The sequence below is a fragment of the Hylobates moloch genome, unplaced genomic scaffold (genome assembly GCF_009828535.3).
Source record: "Hylobates moloch isolate HMO894 unplaced genomic scaffold, HMol_V3 SCAFFOLD_8, whole genome shotgun sequence".
NCBI classification, from domain to species: domain Eukaryota; kingdom Metazoa; phylum Chordata; class Mammalia; order Primates; family Hylobatidae; genus Hylobates; species Hylobates moloch.
In genome coordinates, this window is record NW_026652283.1 from 93,588,952 (window position 1) to 93,606,811 (window position 17,860).

The following is a 17,860-nucleotide window of genomic DNA, read 5'->3' on the forward strand; positions in this document are numbered from 1 at the left end:
GGCTACGTAACATATGGATATTCAAGGGCAAGAGGCTGAATGAGTCTAAAGCAATCTTGGGTTAGTATCTGGCAACTAAGTCATTGTATACATTGCTTATAGTGATTCGCTCTTACTACTTCTCTCTTTTTTGTCAGGCAGTTTATAACAATAAAAAACAAATAATTCTGGAGTAATAATAGCATTTAGCTATGCTCTGGCAAATTGTGGTGGTATTAAAGATGACTACCATTATGCATCAGACGCCTCCCAATACTAAAAATAGGAACAACTATCATCTAATTTATTTGTCAGCATTTGTATTTACATGTCTTTTAGGAAACAGCATTTTGTTCCTTTAGAAAAGACTGTGTCTTGCTTAAATGTAAGCTCAAGAGTGTGGTATCTATTCCTTGATCTCCCTTCTTATGTTCAATATAAAACACAAAATATCCTCAGGGATGAAGGAATTTATACTTAAAAATGTTCTGATGAGCACTAGTGGTTACAATAAAAGTACAGCTGCATGGAAAAAAAAATTTAAACTCAATTTTTGTTGTTGTTTGTTTTGTTTTTGTTCTTTTCCCCAGACATAGCTTCTGTGATACCTTCACAAGCTGTGCTAGAGATTTGGCTACTTGCATCCAGCGCCACTCCAAGGTGGTGCTTTGGTCAGCTCTCAGGAACTATGATCCCCAACCGGATGAAGCAAATGAGCTGTTGGTCTAACTTCATCCTCTCTTAGAGAGGATGGAAAGAAAGCCAGGTTAACAGCAATCTTTTAAAAGATCAGTATGAAAGGTTTGAAAGGAGAGAGGTGAAGGAAGAAAGGAGTAAGAATAGCCCCAAAGGACAAAAATGTATATTTTCAACCAATCATGTTAAAATATGGAGAATCCAAAAATGAGCGGATTAGAAAAGAAAAGAAAGAAGCAACTATTAAAAATATGCACTTCTCCCATTTCTTTTCTTCAAATCCCTCTTTGTCTCGTCCATGTGCTTTTCCAGTGGGCATTTAGGAAGCATACATGATAAGTCAGATGAAATCGACCTTTACATTTATTAAATAGATTCATTTTCTGCAGAAATTTAACATATTTCCACATACGGTTGTGGGCTGAATCTGAACTAAGTTATTTTCATATTTCCATAGTTGGGTAATCAGATTTTAAAATGTTTACTAAATTGAAAGTTACTGTGGGTTATAGCCTATACCTTTATCTGTGATTCTTCAAAAAGAAGTTCATAAATGTCTAGACTGATTATGAACCATGGACACCCATTTTATCTCCCTCTCTTTCTATCTTTTTAAAAATCTATTAAAGAATGAATGAAAATATTTCTGTCACAGACACAACAGGGGTTATGAATTGCTTTTGTTTCTGCAGCGGATTAATATTGAAATCCCTTCAGTGAAGAAAGACTTTCCTATTAAAATATTTATTTATTTATTTATTTATTATTTATTTCATTTTCTGAGATAGGGTCTTGCATTGCTTCCTAGGCTGGAGTGTAGAGATATCATCATGACTCACTGTAGCCTTGACATCCCAGGTGCAAGCGATTCTCCCACCTCAGCCTCCCAAATAGGTAGGACCACAAGAATGTGCCACCACACCCAGCTATTTTTTTTTTTAATTCGTTGCAGAGATGAAGTCTCCCTATATTGTCCAGACTGGTCTCAAACTCCCAGGCTCAAGTAGTCCTTTTGCCTCAGCCCCCAAAGTGCTGGGGTTAAAGGTCTGAGCCACCAAGCCTGGCTAATTTTCATTTATTTATTTTTTTTTTTTAAGATTTTTAATTAAACATTCTGCTTACATTTTGTTTGACAGCAGAAATTACTAAGGACACTTAAATGCTTTTTAGGCCAAAAGAGATAAACTATTTTTCCCAATAACTAAGCTTGAAGTTATTAATTTATTGGTAAAAATATTAATAACTTAATGAAGCCCTTTCTCCTGTAACCTAAACTTATTTTACACATCTTTTAAGATCCCAATTCTGAAGAGATATTACAGAGAAGGCAACTGAAGATGAACTATTAATTAATCACTCAAAATAAAATGAACAATTTAGTGACAATTATTTCATGGTAGAGGGTTTTGTGTGGCTTGAAAAGAAAATAATTTATTCAAGATGTTAAGGCAGTGAAACAAATGATAAGAAGGTGACACTGCACTTTAAACAGCTCATCCAATGCAATACTTCATAATTAGGATGGAATTTTCTTGGAATATGTGTGCCTTGAAAATGGACCAGAAAATGCCTCTGTGCATTTTATATCTTGACAGTAATCACTTCTAATATTCTGCAACGGATACCCAAGAGAGCACCAGAGATGTTTGGTGGTGAACAGTAACACATAATCAGTCTTTGAGAAGACAGTAAAAATCAGTGATCTGTGGTGTCTTACATGCTCAAGTCAATTAAATATGATTAATGGCTACCTGTGAGAGACGTGTGAGCTCTGCTTCCCCTTAGGGAGAGAAAAGGACCCTGGATATCAGCTTACCTTCCTCCTTTATATTCATAGAGGAGCTCCTGCCTGGAGCAGCGGATTAGCCCCAGAAAATTAGCTTGAGAATTGATAAGAAAGGAAAGAATGCATTTTTGGAGCAGCAGCAAGAGAGTGTTGAAAGTCCCCTAGGTGCAGACCTTTCCCTTCCCCAAGGCTTTTCCTTCCTGGGCAATCCCCTGAGCTGGATATCACATGGGAGGGAATGCTTTCTTATGGTCTTTGTACCAGCAGCCTGGAAAATGGGATATTCCCCTGTTGTTTTCATGGGCAGTTAGATCAGTTTCATTCAACTCACTTTCTGAGCCCTATAACTTTGAACAACTGATGCACGAAAAAATATACTACTTCCTGTTCGTGAGGAATATTAATATAGACTAGAAAGGGAAGAAGGATTGAATCTGGTTATTTTCTACATAGAAAGATAAAGGTCAAAATGCATCAGAAATCAGCTGTAGGTCACAGGCATGAGGAAGCACACCTACCTGTGCAGGTGGAGGCTGTTGCACAAATCCCTGTGGTGAGGGAGGGGGCTGGAGGACCTGCTGGGAGATGGGAGGGCCAGAGCCTGAGAATCCTCCTGTAGGAAGCTGCTGGCCTGTAGAGGCGATGACATAGCTGGGCTGCTGGGCCGGCTGTGGCATAAGCGAGGGCGGGTAGACAGGACCTGATGGGGGTTCAGGAGTCTCTCCCGAGGACTGCCGGCTCAGGGTCATCTGGCCAAACTGTGTTGCCACATCATCTCTCTGCAAGTCATGGAAATAAATGAGGGAATTCACAGGATCAGCTTGGTAATAAGAGAGGCACTGTGAGGCAGACACAGGACATACTCTTGGAGTTGTGGGAGAGACAGGAAGTACAATTTGGAAAAAATAAAATAAAATAATTCTTCGGCCACAACATAACAAGAGAACACAACATGACAAATCAGGTTTTAATCATCCCAAGAGTCAGAGATGACAAAAATTTTGATCCAAATATTTATCTTTCAATGGAAACAAATTATTATTTTTCCACTGAAGGCACAGGCTCCTCAGGATGGTGTTGCACACAAGGAAGGCTTGATGTTCTGTCCTGAAGGGTCAGCTTGTCTTCCCAGCAGAAACCACATAATTTGCCTCTGGAGAACACCCATAAGGCAGAACCAACCATACTCATCACCCCCAGTGCTGTTGCAAAGATGGAGCCAGGACCAGTATCACCAACAGGCTGGGTGGGATTATATTACTATATGAGGGAGTATTTATTCACTGGCCTGATCTGAAATTTAGGAACAATGCTCATCCTTTAAGCAGTTGCTCAAAATGACCTAGTGACTTGAGGGAAAAATGAAAGAAAATTGGGAGATTGGAATCGCGGGGACACCTACATCGGGAGCATAGGGTGATAATGGCTCCCATCCCAACACCATCTTTGAGATCTTTCCCGAACCCTCATGCAAAGTTCCTGTATCTCTCTGTTCCTGATTTCTAACTCTGAAGGCATTCAGTTCCTTCTTAGCTGGTATACTCTGAAAAGGGTACCAGACCACAGAAGCACTCAGCATGGGACAGACCGACGACAGAAAGGAAACCATTGTTTTGCAGAGATGGGCTGTAATGTTCAGAAATGAGACCTTCACACATACCCCCTCACAGTCAGCCCAGGGCACCCACCCAGTGTCAGCCAGTGGCACGCAAAAAAGTAGTAAAATCAGAGAATGTGCTCTCCTAGGGGAAAAAGTCATATACACATAATACAGTACCATGGGAAAGTGCTGCGTTGGAGACACGGGTAGGAGGTGCTGGGGAGGAAAAGAGACTGCTGGATATTGCACTGACTGGGAGGAAGCCTGCAGCCCCTGGACAGACTGGAGGAAAGAAAAAATTGATCAGGTGACAGAAAAGCACTGGGGTTGAAATCTCACAAGATGCACACCATCGTCCTTCATAGGCTCTCTAGATTCAGTGCACTCCAGGGAGGGGAACTAGCCACCGAAGAAAAGTCAAGGCTCTGAAAGACCAGAGCCAGACACACTGGAGAGAGGCTCATTTGCACTTAGTGATTATTTCTTTAAGAAGTTACTGATGTAAATTTGATATTGTTGGTTAGATCCTCTGGGTCTGAAAATACTGCCCCAAAACATATAAGTAATATCAAGAATTTAAAATGAGTCTCACTCTAGCAGCCTACCTGAAACACTTCATGTTTCTATGGACACATCTATGTGTCTTCCTACCAAAGGAGGGCGGCTCCGCATCTCTCTGAGAGGAGTATGTAGGAACAGCCAGTCCTTGGAATTGACTGATTTCTGTTCTTCCCATTGATGAAGAATTCAATATTGACTCTTTGCAGACATGGGCATTTGATCTGTGACGGGAATGGTGGAGGAAGATGACGCAAAGACCCAGAGTTCAGTCTCTGAGAGAGGCTCCTCCATACATTTAAAAAAAGGACATTTAGACCTAAGAAAAAATCATTTATTCTCCCTACTTTCATGCCTTCAACCTGCAAGTTATTGGATGGGGCACTCACCTCTATCTAAACTAAAGGATTCGGATAAAATCCTGTCAATCTGCAAAGAACTCTATGCTGCCAGGTTTTATTTGTGAGGCTTGAGTGTAAAATGTACCCTTCTCCCTGATTCTCTGCTGCTCTGAGGACTATGCAGCCTTCATCTCAGGGTACTTGCCTTCCCTGCCTTCCAACCAGCCCCCTACCTGAGTGACCAGAGGGCCTGCCATCTGTGGCTGCGGTGGCTGGACCTGCTGCTGGGGCTGCGGGGAGGGCTGCTGCTGTGGCGGCTGCTGCTGGGACTGCCCCACCATGGCACTTCGCAGGGGCTGCTGACTGGTGGGTGGGTTGTATATTGCAGGAGTTCCATCGGGATTCACAAAGGGCTGGCCTGCAATGGAATCAGAGCTTAGTCCAGGTAAGCTTCTCCATCTCTCCTTTGACATAAAGAACCACTCTGTTAGATACTCAAAAAGTAACCTAAAGTAAAGGGGCAGGGCAGTGGAAATCTAAGACCCCAAAACCTTCACCAATGTGAAGGCCTTACTGTTTGCGACCCTTGGCTTAAGCTAGGTGACAGTGGGAGCCCATAGCAATTTAGGAAGCAGCAAATAAATCAACCACCTTCAGGGAGCTTTGCCAAAGCTAAATGTATCTGTGGATGGAGGTACCCAGTGGAGAGGCCTGTGGAGAAGCAATCTTCACAAAGCTAGATGTTTTGCTGCACTGCACCTCACAGCCATTAGTGAGATAACATACACTGAAGGATAACGGCTGCTTTCCAGTTACACACCTCCGGCTACATTCAGTCACAAGTTATTTACCAATACATTTATTTTGCTGCTACTAAGCCTTGTCACCAATTCAGAATCATTATCAGTTCTTCCAATAAATATACAATGTAACATAACATATCCATTCACTCATTTCCCGAAATAGACATAAGAAAGGGTACCCGGGGTTTTAGATTTTAAAAGTAGTACATCACAGAATCACCTTGTAATGGAAAAGCTAATATATATTCTCTTGCCTTATGAAATAATAGCATGGTTTACTATTATTAATACTGCTATTCATCATAGTATTGCTTTGTCTTTGAGGAGTATTTTATAGTTTACAAAATAGCATCATTTGAGCCTCATCACAATTCCTGTGAGGAAGAGAGGTATCATTTCTCTGTTTTTCAGAAGAGAAAATGAAGATCCATTCCTGGAAAAATTATGGGAATAGAAAGCTGAAAGGAGAAGAGAAAAGTGCAGTAAAGCAGGGTGTGTGGGGGCATAAAGGAGAGAACAAACCGATTTTCTATGTGGCAAGCACAGTAACAGGCACCTTACATGTATGATCTTAGCTCTCCTAACAACCTGCAGATGTATATTCTCATTTCCACTCTAAAGAAATTAGGACTCAGGGGGACCAAGCAACTTATTCAGAAATATAAAAAACAGTAAGTGAGAGAACTAGAAAATGACCCTGGTCAGTAATACTTCAAAGTCTATTCACTTTCCATTATGCCAAGTAACTGAAGTGAATTATCCAATTTTACATAATGAGTACATGGAACAACTGGGTAACGATGAAAAAAATGTGTCGTAACTGAGAATTATTAATCAATGAATGAGAAGTCAGATGAGGTGAAGGACATGTTTCAAGGTGAAGTAACACCCAGTATTGGCAGATAAATAATGAGAAGCATCAGAACATGAGGAAATGGATTGGCAAACTGTTCATGGAACTACTTGTGAGTCTTTTCTTCCCTTTTCAGTAAATCCTGTAACCCTATTGGAAAAGGAGCTGTGGGAATATTTGTTTACAAGCTGAAGTCACAGAAATATTCTCTAGGAACCTGAGCAAAATACCTAGAGAGAATGGGGCTCCCAGGATGGGGTCGATATTTCAGTGGAAGATCCTCCTTATCTTGGCATAAGGGAGATGGTGAGGCATGTTAAGGCATAACATGCTGAGCTCTGCCCTAGCACATGTTCTAAAGCATCTCAGTCCATACATTGTTCTGATACACAAGGCTTGCATGAGCATTCTTATCCAGGGTAAGAAGCGTGTGATGGCAGAGGAAAGAACAACAGCCTTACTCTTCAACAATATAAACAAAGAACAACCAAGGACCATCAGTCATATGAGAAAAATTTGCAACAAAAGGGAGCAAGGGCCGGGCATGGTGGCTCATGCCTATAATCCCAGCACTTTGGGATGTCAAGGTGGGTAGATTACTTGAGCTTAGAAGTTCAAGACCAGCCTGGGCAACTGGGCGAAACTCTTGTCTCTAAAAAAAATACGAAAAATTAGCTGGACATGGTGGTGCACACCTGTGGTTCCACAGGAGGCTGAGGTGGGAGGATCACTGGATCCCAGGAGGGAGGTTGTTGTGAGCCAAAATTGTGCCACTGCACTCCAGCCTGGGTGACAGAGTGAGACCCTGTCTTAAAAAGAAAAAAAAAAAGGAAGACAGACAGGTAAAGAATTTAAAAACTGACCCAGAGAAAATGAGACATTCTAGTGAAAAAAAGTACATATGATATTCATACAAGAACAGACTGTTATAACATGGGAACCAAGCTAATTAGCTAAGTGAATATGCTAAATAAAGGAAATCAGTACCTCTGGGAGAGCCTGAGGAAACTGATAGGAAGACTATATATACTCTAGGTCTCGTTCTGAGTGAAGTTACACAGATTTTCACACACACACAAATTTATTAAGGTCTGGACTTCAGATGTGTGCAGGTCATGCACTTCCCCTATATATTGTATAGCTCAATAAATTAAGAAAGTAAAATGGAGCAAGTTGGGGAGGAAAATGCTGAGATTGTAGTAAGGCCAAACAACATGCTCACTCATAGAGAGCAAAAGCCTTAACTTCAGCTCACTTAGGAATGGCAACCAGCGGTTAGTATTCCCCATTATTACCACAAATTTTGAGTGCAAATATATTTGTGTGTTAGTAACAAGAAACTTTAAACGTTGCATATTCAGAAACGTATCTAAATTCCGATCCGTTTCATAACCAACAATAATGTGCTGTGATGGGGAAGCAAATGTGCCAGAATTATATTTGCAAAACAGTGACAAAATCAACTGTTTGGTCTTGCTCTCTCTTTTTTTATGTTCTTCATTTTCCGGGCACTTGTTTTCCTATCACGTAGATGCATTTTATTGTTTTGAATGAATATTCTTTTTGAAAAATAACTTTCTTCTAGCTTCAAAACTGCAACCCATTTTTCCTCCCAAATCAGCAATTTGGAAGATGATTTTTAAAAGCTCAATATTAAAAAATGTATATGTCCATTTAGTGTTCTGATCTTTAATTTTCCTGTGTTTCATTTGTTCTATATTTTTAAAAGACACGATAAAAATTGTAAGTACTTAACTTTTTAAAAAAAAATCAGAGAGACAGGCATACAACTCCATCTGGGATTATTTCAAAATAAGTCTCATGCTGTGCACACACACAGCCACACACACATACATACATACACATGTACATGCACAATGGAAAGGAAAAAGAAAGGATTTTTACTATATTTCTATATGGCTTTTGATTTACCCCAGTGAAAACTAAGGAAGTATGAAAATCTGATCATAACTAGAATTTCAAAACATAATCCCAAAACATTCATGTGTCTTTTGATAAATTCTAGGTCCTCCATGTGAAATATGATTAATATGCTGTGGGCTAGAAGAAGGAGATGTTTCTAAATAATTGCACAGAAAAAGCACTAAGGATTCGCTTAAGTAGAGAGAGATGGCAGGTTCTTCTGGAAAGAGAAGGGAGTACAAAAAATTGATTTTTATACTCACCAAGGAGAGATGGAAAGAACTGAGAAACATAAAAGAAGATGGATGCTAGAGAACAGAACAAAAGCAATTTCCTAAGAGACCCAGGATAGGTGACAACTGGTTTTCAATTCAGGCAATGACAGCCTCTCTATATTCTATGATTTCTACCAATTCAGATGCAATTACACTGAATACAAGCAATTAGTTTGAATGACAGCTGCCGAAGACTAAAGAGGAAAAAAGGACTGGCTGGCCCTCGGCTTAGTTAGCCTAGAGGAGGTTTTCATGTCAGAAACTGCACAAGCACGCTCAGCAGGCCTTGGCATGGGTGCTGGCATAGGTGAAGAGAGTGCAATGACAGAAATAAGCCGGGGCACTTTGAATGCAGAGCAGGCGCAGAGAAAAGGATTAAATGCAGAATGCTCATTTCTCTCCAAGATATGACATTAGGTGAAAAACTGCTTTACTATCCACATCAACATGCATAATGGGTAGTAGACATTATTTCAATAATAATGTAATTATTGAGCACCTGCACAGTGCCTAAGACCTTGTCATCAATTTCAAGAAAGCGAAAAAAAAAAAAAAAAAGCAAATAAAAAATAGCTAAGCATGGACCCTCCTCACAAGGAAATGAACTAAAGGGCAATTCACACAAGAAGTGAAGTAATCATATGCTCTTGGTTTTGAACACCAAAGCGTTTCTGAATTTACCCTTCTGTCAAGAAAGGTAATTATTTAAAAAGAGAGAGAGGGGTGAAAGAGATTTTCTTTTCCTAGTCTTTAGAAGATGATAGTTAAATTATGAGGGAGCTACTGATTATGGATAGACAAGGATTAGCTTAGACCTTGCAAAGATACATTTATAGACAGAACACAAAATTCATGATTCAGTTAATAAAAAAAAGTGTAAGCATTTTGGATTAATAGATGCTAGAAGTCCTGATAAAAATAAAAATATAGAATTACGGAAGTCCATCAGAAGCATTTGAAAGAGAACAGCTCTAAAAACCTCCTCAAAGTGAAGACCCTGCAAATGGCATGACTTTATATAACACAGTCTTGAACTTGTACCAGATAATGGCCAAGAAAAATATCAAAATAACATATATGAACATTAACAAGTTTTTGAGGGATGCCAATGCCTGTTGGCATTTCTGGATTGCACTGAGTTGAAGTAAAATAGCCCAACAAAGCTAAGCTTTCTGCTAAAAGTTTCCAAAAGGAGGCTGGGTCCAAGACAACCAGAGAGAGATCAAACCCAAGATTCCAGGCTTGCCTTAGAAGGATGAAAATGTTATACAGGGACAACTTTGAAAAACAGCCTCTGTGACACCTCACTCATCCAGATGCCTGAAAAGCAAAGAAAGAACAGGCAAGAGGTCCAAAGTTAGAAATGGACCTGTTGAAAGCTGAGTCTGAGGCCAGACAAAATTAAAAGTTATGGTTATATTGGGGAAATTGCAAGGGTATATGTGAGTGGGTTGATTTCAGTGTGCCAAATATTTAGTACTTAGTAAGAGCCAAGTCAGTTGTGCTGACAAAGGAAGTTTCATTTTTGTTTCATTTAGTAGGCACATGATTGGCAGATACCTTCAAATTTTTAAATCATTACTTGTCTTATTCTTGCTTAAATCAGATGTTTTATCAATTATAATTTTGCACATGAACCACATTCCAAATATGTGATATTAGCTAAAAAACTGCTCCATTATCCATCCCACATATATAATGGGCAGTAGATATTCCCTCAATAATGATGTAATTATTGAGCACCGGCACAGTGCCTAAGACTTTTTTATCCATTCTGGGGAAGCAACAAATAAAATAAAATAACTAAGTATGGCTCCTCTGCACAGGAGCTTGTAAGGATGGTTGTAACAAGGAAATGAGCCCAAGGGCAGTTCAAATGAGAAGCAAAATAGTCATACGATCTTGGTTCCTAACACCCAAGTATTTCTGTTGTGTACTTGGCAGAAAGGTACTTTAAAAAGGGTGAGAGGTGTAGTTTCTAGATTCACAGCAATGACAGAAAAAGATGAGTTCCAGCCCAGAGGAAGCAAGCCTTTAGCTTCAACAGTAAAACTCATATAAGAAATTTGATAGGTAGATACATGTACATACACACACATACATATACTAAAGATACACCTATATATATATAGCATGCGTTATATATAATACCTATATGTACATACACATATATGTGCATATTTTCAATTTACAAAATAAATATATTCTAGAAAAGAGGAAACATAATTCACCTTGCATCTCATTGTATAGTATACAATATATGCATACATTTCCTTTTGGTTTAGGATATTTTAAATTTAGCATTTGCCAGATCAGAAAAATATGTATGGAGAAGCTGTTCAACAGTGTTATTAAATCCTTTTCCTTAGCTGGGATCCTTTTACAAAAGAGATATTTTGATAACAGCTCTAAATGACTCGGTCCAATGAATAAGAATTGGGACTTGGCATCAAACAACATTCTGTTTCTTTTTTCTATAAACAAGATTACAGATGATAATATACACATACACATGCACAACTATGCTATCATTACAAATAATATTCCTGCATTGTACCCTAAAAATACTCTGTTGAGCTTTTTCAAAACACTCTGTAATTTTGCTTAAAACAAACCACTCAAAACAAGTGGTTAAAATGTTCTCTTTTCTGCAAGCCCTCTATCTCAATTAAAAGTGAAAGAATTTAAGCCAACAAAGTCAGACAGTACTTTGATTAGTGCCCAAAGTAAAGAATATGATCCTGGTCTTCTTTTGATTATCTTTATAGTGCTTACAATAATCCAGATAAAATAAAAGCAATCTAAAAATCCTCCTTAGAAGTATCTAATCTGAAGCTTTCAAACGGTTTTCAATAAAATGATTATGCCTTTCTTCCCTCAAGCTTATGGCATTTTCAATATGTCTCAGTCAAACACCATGACTTGGGAATGTGCCATATGTTTTAAGAAAATGTGGCAATTATTCAAGTAACTATTTTACTACAGTTCTCATGTTTCTCTGAATTTCCTAATTACTAGTAGCATTACATTTGTGAGAAGATTGAGTCAGATCATTTTTATGAGATACTTATCCAGTTTTGCATTTTCGAGTTTAGCTAATTGAAGAAATAGTCTGGAATGATCTAAACCAAACTTCAGATCTCTTTCAAGACAACTCCATTTATTGCCAGTCCCTAATAAAGACATCTTAAGAAGTGACTAGTCAATGTCAAGCTTTCTAAGCCAGGGATTCTCAGGCATGGTACCACCAACATTTTGTTCCAGATAATCTTCTGCTGTGGAAGTCTGTCCTAGGCATTGGGGGATGTTTAGCAGCATTTCTGTACTCTACCTACTGGGTGCCAATAGCAGCCCTCTTCTCCCCAGGTCATAATAATCAAAATGTCTCCAGATATTGCCGAATGGCCTTGGGGACAGAGACAAAAATGCCCCGGGTTGAGAAGTTTCCCCCGCAAATAAGCAGATGTTCCTGAGTTCATTTGCTGATGTTAGAATCTCAATGCCCTCAGTCTTTTGAAATCAATGTAGAAGTTAACTGACCCACTAGAAAAATGCAAAATTAAAGAACCAATGGCCATTCATCATAGAAGAAACCGTAATCATAAAATGAACAATTTTCTAAACCCCACCAAAATCAGGCTAAGCCCGACATTTCTAAAATACACAATAATTTTCTCGCTGTATTCTCATTACCACTGCTGTTTCTTATTCCTTTCATAGGAGCTGGCTGAAATTCTAAGGTTAAAAAGCAACTTCTAGAGTTAATGGTCACTATATGTCTCAATCGATACTTCAATTCCAGAAATATCCTTGGTTGCAAAAACACTTTTGACATAATACAAGCTAACTGGGGATTTAGACTGAGAAACACAAAGTTTTAATTAGTATATCCCAACTCATCACACCATTTTCTCTCATCTTAGCTCTTCAGCATGCATGAGAGATACTGTAGTAAAAGAAAAAAGACAGAAAAGTGGATGCTTCTGGAAATATCTATATCTACACCTCAATATAAATATTGATATGAAGATATAAATATAGAGGTATAAATACTGCTATAAATCTGCTCTTTCTAAACAAAAATGCTTTGTAACAGTTCATGCAACTAGCTTTCCTGTTCAGGAATTTTCAGAATACTTGCTAGCAAATTAATAAGATCAAACACAAGAACAAACTTCTGAAAGCCTTGTGTCCCTGATAAAGCAGGTAGTAACTCACCTGTGTGTGGATTAAGAAGGATGCTTCCAGGCGGGATGCCTGTTGCAGCTTCAAGTGGAAGGAGGATGTAGCTGGTGCTGCTGGGAGCAACCTGGCCCCCTATTCCATTCTCTGGATAAGGCACACAGCCTGGAGAGCCAGCTGCCACGCCTGAGACTAGGGGTGTGCTCTGGAGAGGTGGATGGGTGCGGGACAGCGATCCTGAGGAGCCTGCGCTGCTGGAAGACTCAGAACCTGGCATAGGGATACGATCAACAAATCATTCAACACACAGAGGTGAGTGAAAGCACCAATCTGAATCTAAATGCTCACGTTTCTGTGACGCATCATTAAAGAATTTGAGACGCATGCTGTAGGATGAGATTAACTAATGCCCCTCTCATATTTTGGCCTCATATTTTATTGAAATATTTGCTACATATTTTTCAGATGTGTCAATTTTCTGGGAAAAGAGGAATTAAGAATGAGAACTTTCTCTCTCAGCCTTTTCACAAACTACTAGGGTGATAAATTGGTAAAGGGTACCCTAAAGCTCTGAACTCAGTACCTGAAAATTCCCTCCTATATCCCCAAGTAATTAGTACCATGGAAATGTCTTACTAAGCTGAAATAATATGAATAAAATGACAGGGATGGTGGTTAAAGAGACTGTGCCTTAAGGAAGAGCCCTATGATGTGAAGTTCACGTGCATGGTTCTGAAGTACTGGTTCTCCGACACCTATACAGCTGAAGTCTGAAGGGGCCTAGTCATAAATAATCTTTTACATTCATGTGTGAGTAGTAGACCTGGGAGCATAGTGTATATGAGCAAACACATTTCAAAATCAAATAGGATCCCTTTTAAGGAGTGGCATGGTTTAGGAGAATGTGATTGAGTGTCAGGGAGACACAGATGAATCAGGACTCTGACTTTTTCTAACGATCTGACCAGAGGCAACTTTAAACCATTGAATGTTATTATTTTTGTGTGTAAAGTTGAAACTTTAGATATTAAGGATTAAAAAAAAACAAAAGGATGGCCTGGGTGCGGTGGTTCACGCCTGTAATCCCAGCACTTCGGGAGGCCAAGGCAGGTGGATCACAAGATCAGGAGATTGAGACCAGCCTGGCCAACATGGTAAAACCCTATCTCTACTAAAAATACAAAAAATTTGCTGGGCGTGGTGGCACGTGCCTGTAGTCCCAGCTACTCGGGAGGCCGATGCAGGAGAATCGCTTGAACCTGGGAGGCAGAGGTTGCAGTGGGCCGAGATTGCACCACTGCACTCCAGCCTGGGCGACAGAGCCAGACTCCATAAAAAAAAAAAAAAAAAAGCAAGGAATCAAATAGATGGTGGGCATTATTATTATTATTATTATTATTATTATTATTAATGTAATATATTTAAGTGTTTATGGTACTGCACTGAATTTTACATATTTGAAGAAGTCTTATCAATATAGCTAAAAGGTGGACCAAAGAAGGCTTGGCCTTATAATGACTGAGTATCCTTTAAATGACACAGAATAGTAAAATAATTGTGATGTTTATGGATTCCGAATTTTTCAAACACATAGGTAACAGGAACAGTGTGCAGAAGTCCCTAAGGTGAATCTAACAATCTCTTCTGTCCCGCCATTTATGGACAAAAATAGAAACATATCCCAATATATCCATTGGGCACTCACTGGCATTTCACTACAGCAAGAGACAAGCAGCCCCAGTACTCTTAACCACAGCTGTCCTGGGTACTAGGTATTAACCAGAGCAGCCAAGAGAAAACACACTAAGTAAAATTTATATTACTGCAAATTCAAACTAATAGATTACTTGGGTAATATCACAGGTTGCAAGAATGTAGTACACGAGTTTGATTAAATCATCAGCCTACACTATTGATTATGTTATTAAAAATGCAGTCTTATGTATTATTAAAGTCAAAATATATAATCCATCACTAACACTCTTTTCAAGATTCTACAATATGCCCTTAAATTAAACTGGAGTTCTTTTAAAATAAGTGATAGGAACATAACATGTAAGTGCAGAGAAGAGGGGCAATTGGAGAGCATGATAATTTTTAGAAGAATGATAATATTTATTGACAACTTAGTATGTGTAAGCACTTGAATAAACACGTAAATAATGACTAATACTGCCTCTACAGATAGGGAAACTGAAGTATAAGGAAGTTAGGTAATTCAGGTCAGCTCACATAGCTAGATAATGGCAGACCTGCAATTTGGTCTATGCAGACTGATCTATAGCTCAAGCTTTAACCACAACCCCACATTGCCACTTGAAATTGTACGTATGCATATACCATGGCCTGTCACAAGTGTTCTCAGTTGGGCATCTTCTCTTGCTTTCCCCATGACTTGATTATTAATAATGATAGTTTTACGTCAATTCAGGATGCTCCATCTAAGTGGTTTAGAATGCTGATGGGGCTATGAATAAGGCATGGGGAGAAAAAATAAAAAATGTAAAAAGAATATTGAAAATGCTAATAATAGTTTTGAGACTATATCACTGAAATTATGACTCTGTGGTCATATTCCCAATGCAGACTGTAGTGTGTGTTTATGGACCTGCTGTCTATAATTTGATGCTATGTTACACATTTGACACTAGAGTCAACAGCAACAACATAAATAATTCAACAACAAAACCTCCTGTACCAAGGTATTTAATGTTATACAAACATGATTCAGCTCATCTCCAGACTGAAGGGCTAGGCACTGAAAAAGAGTTGGGGCCAAGCTAGCACATCCTAACTCAGATTTGAGCTGTAAGCCAGTGATGGCATGGGTGTGTGTTAGGAGGGATGGGTTGATGCAGACAGACTGAAGTGTCACAACCCAATCCAAAGAGTAATTTAATTTTGGTTTTAGAAGGATGGCCATTAATCACTGATTTACAACATTATACCCTTCCCTTACCTGAGGTAAAAGAAGCAGCATCAATAGGAGAAATGAGAAGACAATGGAAATGATTTGATTCCACAGGTTAAAGGAAGGAAGGAAACCTAAATTTGGCTTAAATTCTCTGCACGTGCAAAGATGAAAATAAAGTCAAACCTCTTCAAAAGGATGGCTCAGCAATCAACATACAGCCAGGATTTAGTAACTGGCCCTTCTGATTGGCTTTGACCAGCATGTAAACATCAATCATCAAGGCCAGGGAGAGCCATATTCCACATATAGCCGGTGTTGCTAAAGTCTGTGATAAAACACAAATGCTAGTAAAAGGCACGGGATTAGAAGTGTTCACAGATTTTTAAGAAAATGAAATTGATATTTGAGAACTTTTAAGATTTAGAATGGCTGAGAGTTAAAAGTATTTCTGGTTTCCTTTTTTTCAGAGGTTTAATGATAACCATGATAAATGTTTATACAGTATGCCTATGTGACAATCACTGTGCTAGTTTCTCTATATGAATTGTCTAATTTTTACAGCAGCCTCATTTTGAAGATGAGAACTGATCTTAAGATATGTTAAATTTCCCAAAGCTCAGTGTGTGGTAGAATCTGAGCTCAAACCCAGGCAACTTGACTCCACAGATGGTTAAGCCTGTAGATCATGTTCATCTTCTTATCATTTAAGCAAGGCACAGACGGGGGCCAGGCCCCTGACGAAGCCTGTGCCAAGTTCTAGGAGAGACTAGATGAAAATTCCATGCTACTCACAGTGGAAAGCTCAGAAACTGAAGCTGAACCCTAAGGGGTAGCCACAGGGAGGAGAAAAAAGAAGACATCTGAGTGGCTAGGTGAGGGCCTCAGGTGAACCCTCAAGAGAAAAACAGGAAAAAGAAAATGGGAAACATGACAAAAGATAGAAAAAGAGATCACAAGGCAAAACAAAATGAAAAACCAAGAAAGGACAGGGCAGAAGGGGAAGGACATAGGCAGATTCCCTTGGAGCAGAGGGAACATTCCCAGGGAGGAAGGATACTGGGTTTTAATTCTAGTTCTGCCACTTATTAGCTGTGTTTTCTTCAGGAAGTGACTACTTTCGACCTCAACATACCCTTTTGTAAAATAGAAGATACCAGACTAAATGGTGAGCAATGGTAAGGAAGATGACCTTAATGTTCCCCTCAGCTTGACCAAACTTTTCAGTGGTTTCTTCCAGACAAGAGGTTCCTCACCTCCCTATACTTAGAGCATTTGTGCTCCTTTGAGATGTAAATCTCCTAGCCTCTTGCCACTTTTACAATCCAGGAAGGTCTTTCTTAAGTACCTGGGAGCCATCCCTTTGAAATCTAATCATCATGAGAAATAGAGCCCCTATCTCTCAATTTCTGTGGGAGGATAGGAGCCTAACTTCCACAGCACCAATTAGCAAGCACATAGAGCCTAATCACATCACCCAATTTCCTCTATAATGTCCTCCAAAATTTTGCCACTAGCTCACCCCAGTGCTTGAAGAGTCTCCTGCTTTTTGATTCAGTGGAGCTCAGTTCTCTCTCTAAAGAGAGAGATCATAGTCTTGATCCCTGTTGCAGTAATAATGAATACATTCTCTTTTGCCTGCACCATCTGGTGCAATTTTTCTTTTACAAGGACCACAAATCATAAAGGTTTTATTTCTGAATTATATAGTTCAAGAAAATATTTCCAGATTCAGGGGGTCAGTGTTCAGTAGAATAACCTAAAGCTTTCAAAATTACAAGAAGGAAGAGAATATCCAGGATGTATTAGTGTAGTAGTAAAGATAAAGACAAAGAAGAGCAAGTGATAGAAACACGGGGTGTCTTGCGTTGGATCAAAAAATACTCCAAGATGTAGGCAAGGAACGTGACAATAGCAGGAATAGCCTTGCGTCCAGAAAACAACAAGCCAGAC

The 17,860-nt window shown here is 39.1% G+C and overlaps 1 protein-coding gene across 37 annotated transcripts in view; it reads right to left on the reverse strand.

Moving 5' to 3' along the window:
• Positions 1-17,860, reverse strand: part of ARPP21 (cAMP regulated phosphoprotein 21) — a 160,473-nt gene that overhangs the window by 56,378 nt on the left and 86,235 nt on the right. For 34 of the 37 annotated variants that reach the window (XM_058443060.1, XM_058443056.1, XM_058443053.1 and 31 more), the window contains 4 exons: positions 13,033-13,266; positions 5,194-5,378; positions 4,239-4,343; positions 2,980-3,240 (listed from right to left, as the gene is read on the reverse strand). In XM_058443060.1, the coding sequence (XP_058299043.1) occupies positions 2,980-3,240; positions 4,239-4,343; positions 5,194-5,378; positions 13,033-13,266 (785 nt within the window). Of the gene's footprint in view, positions 1-2,979; positions 3,241-4,238; positions 4,344-5,193; positions 5,379-13,032; positions 13,267-17,860 lie in introns of those variants that run through there. The other 3 variants (XM_058443051.1, XM_032162128.2, XM_058443066.1) reach the window with 2 other exon arrangements.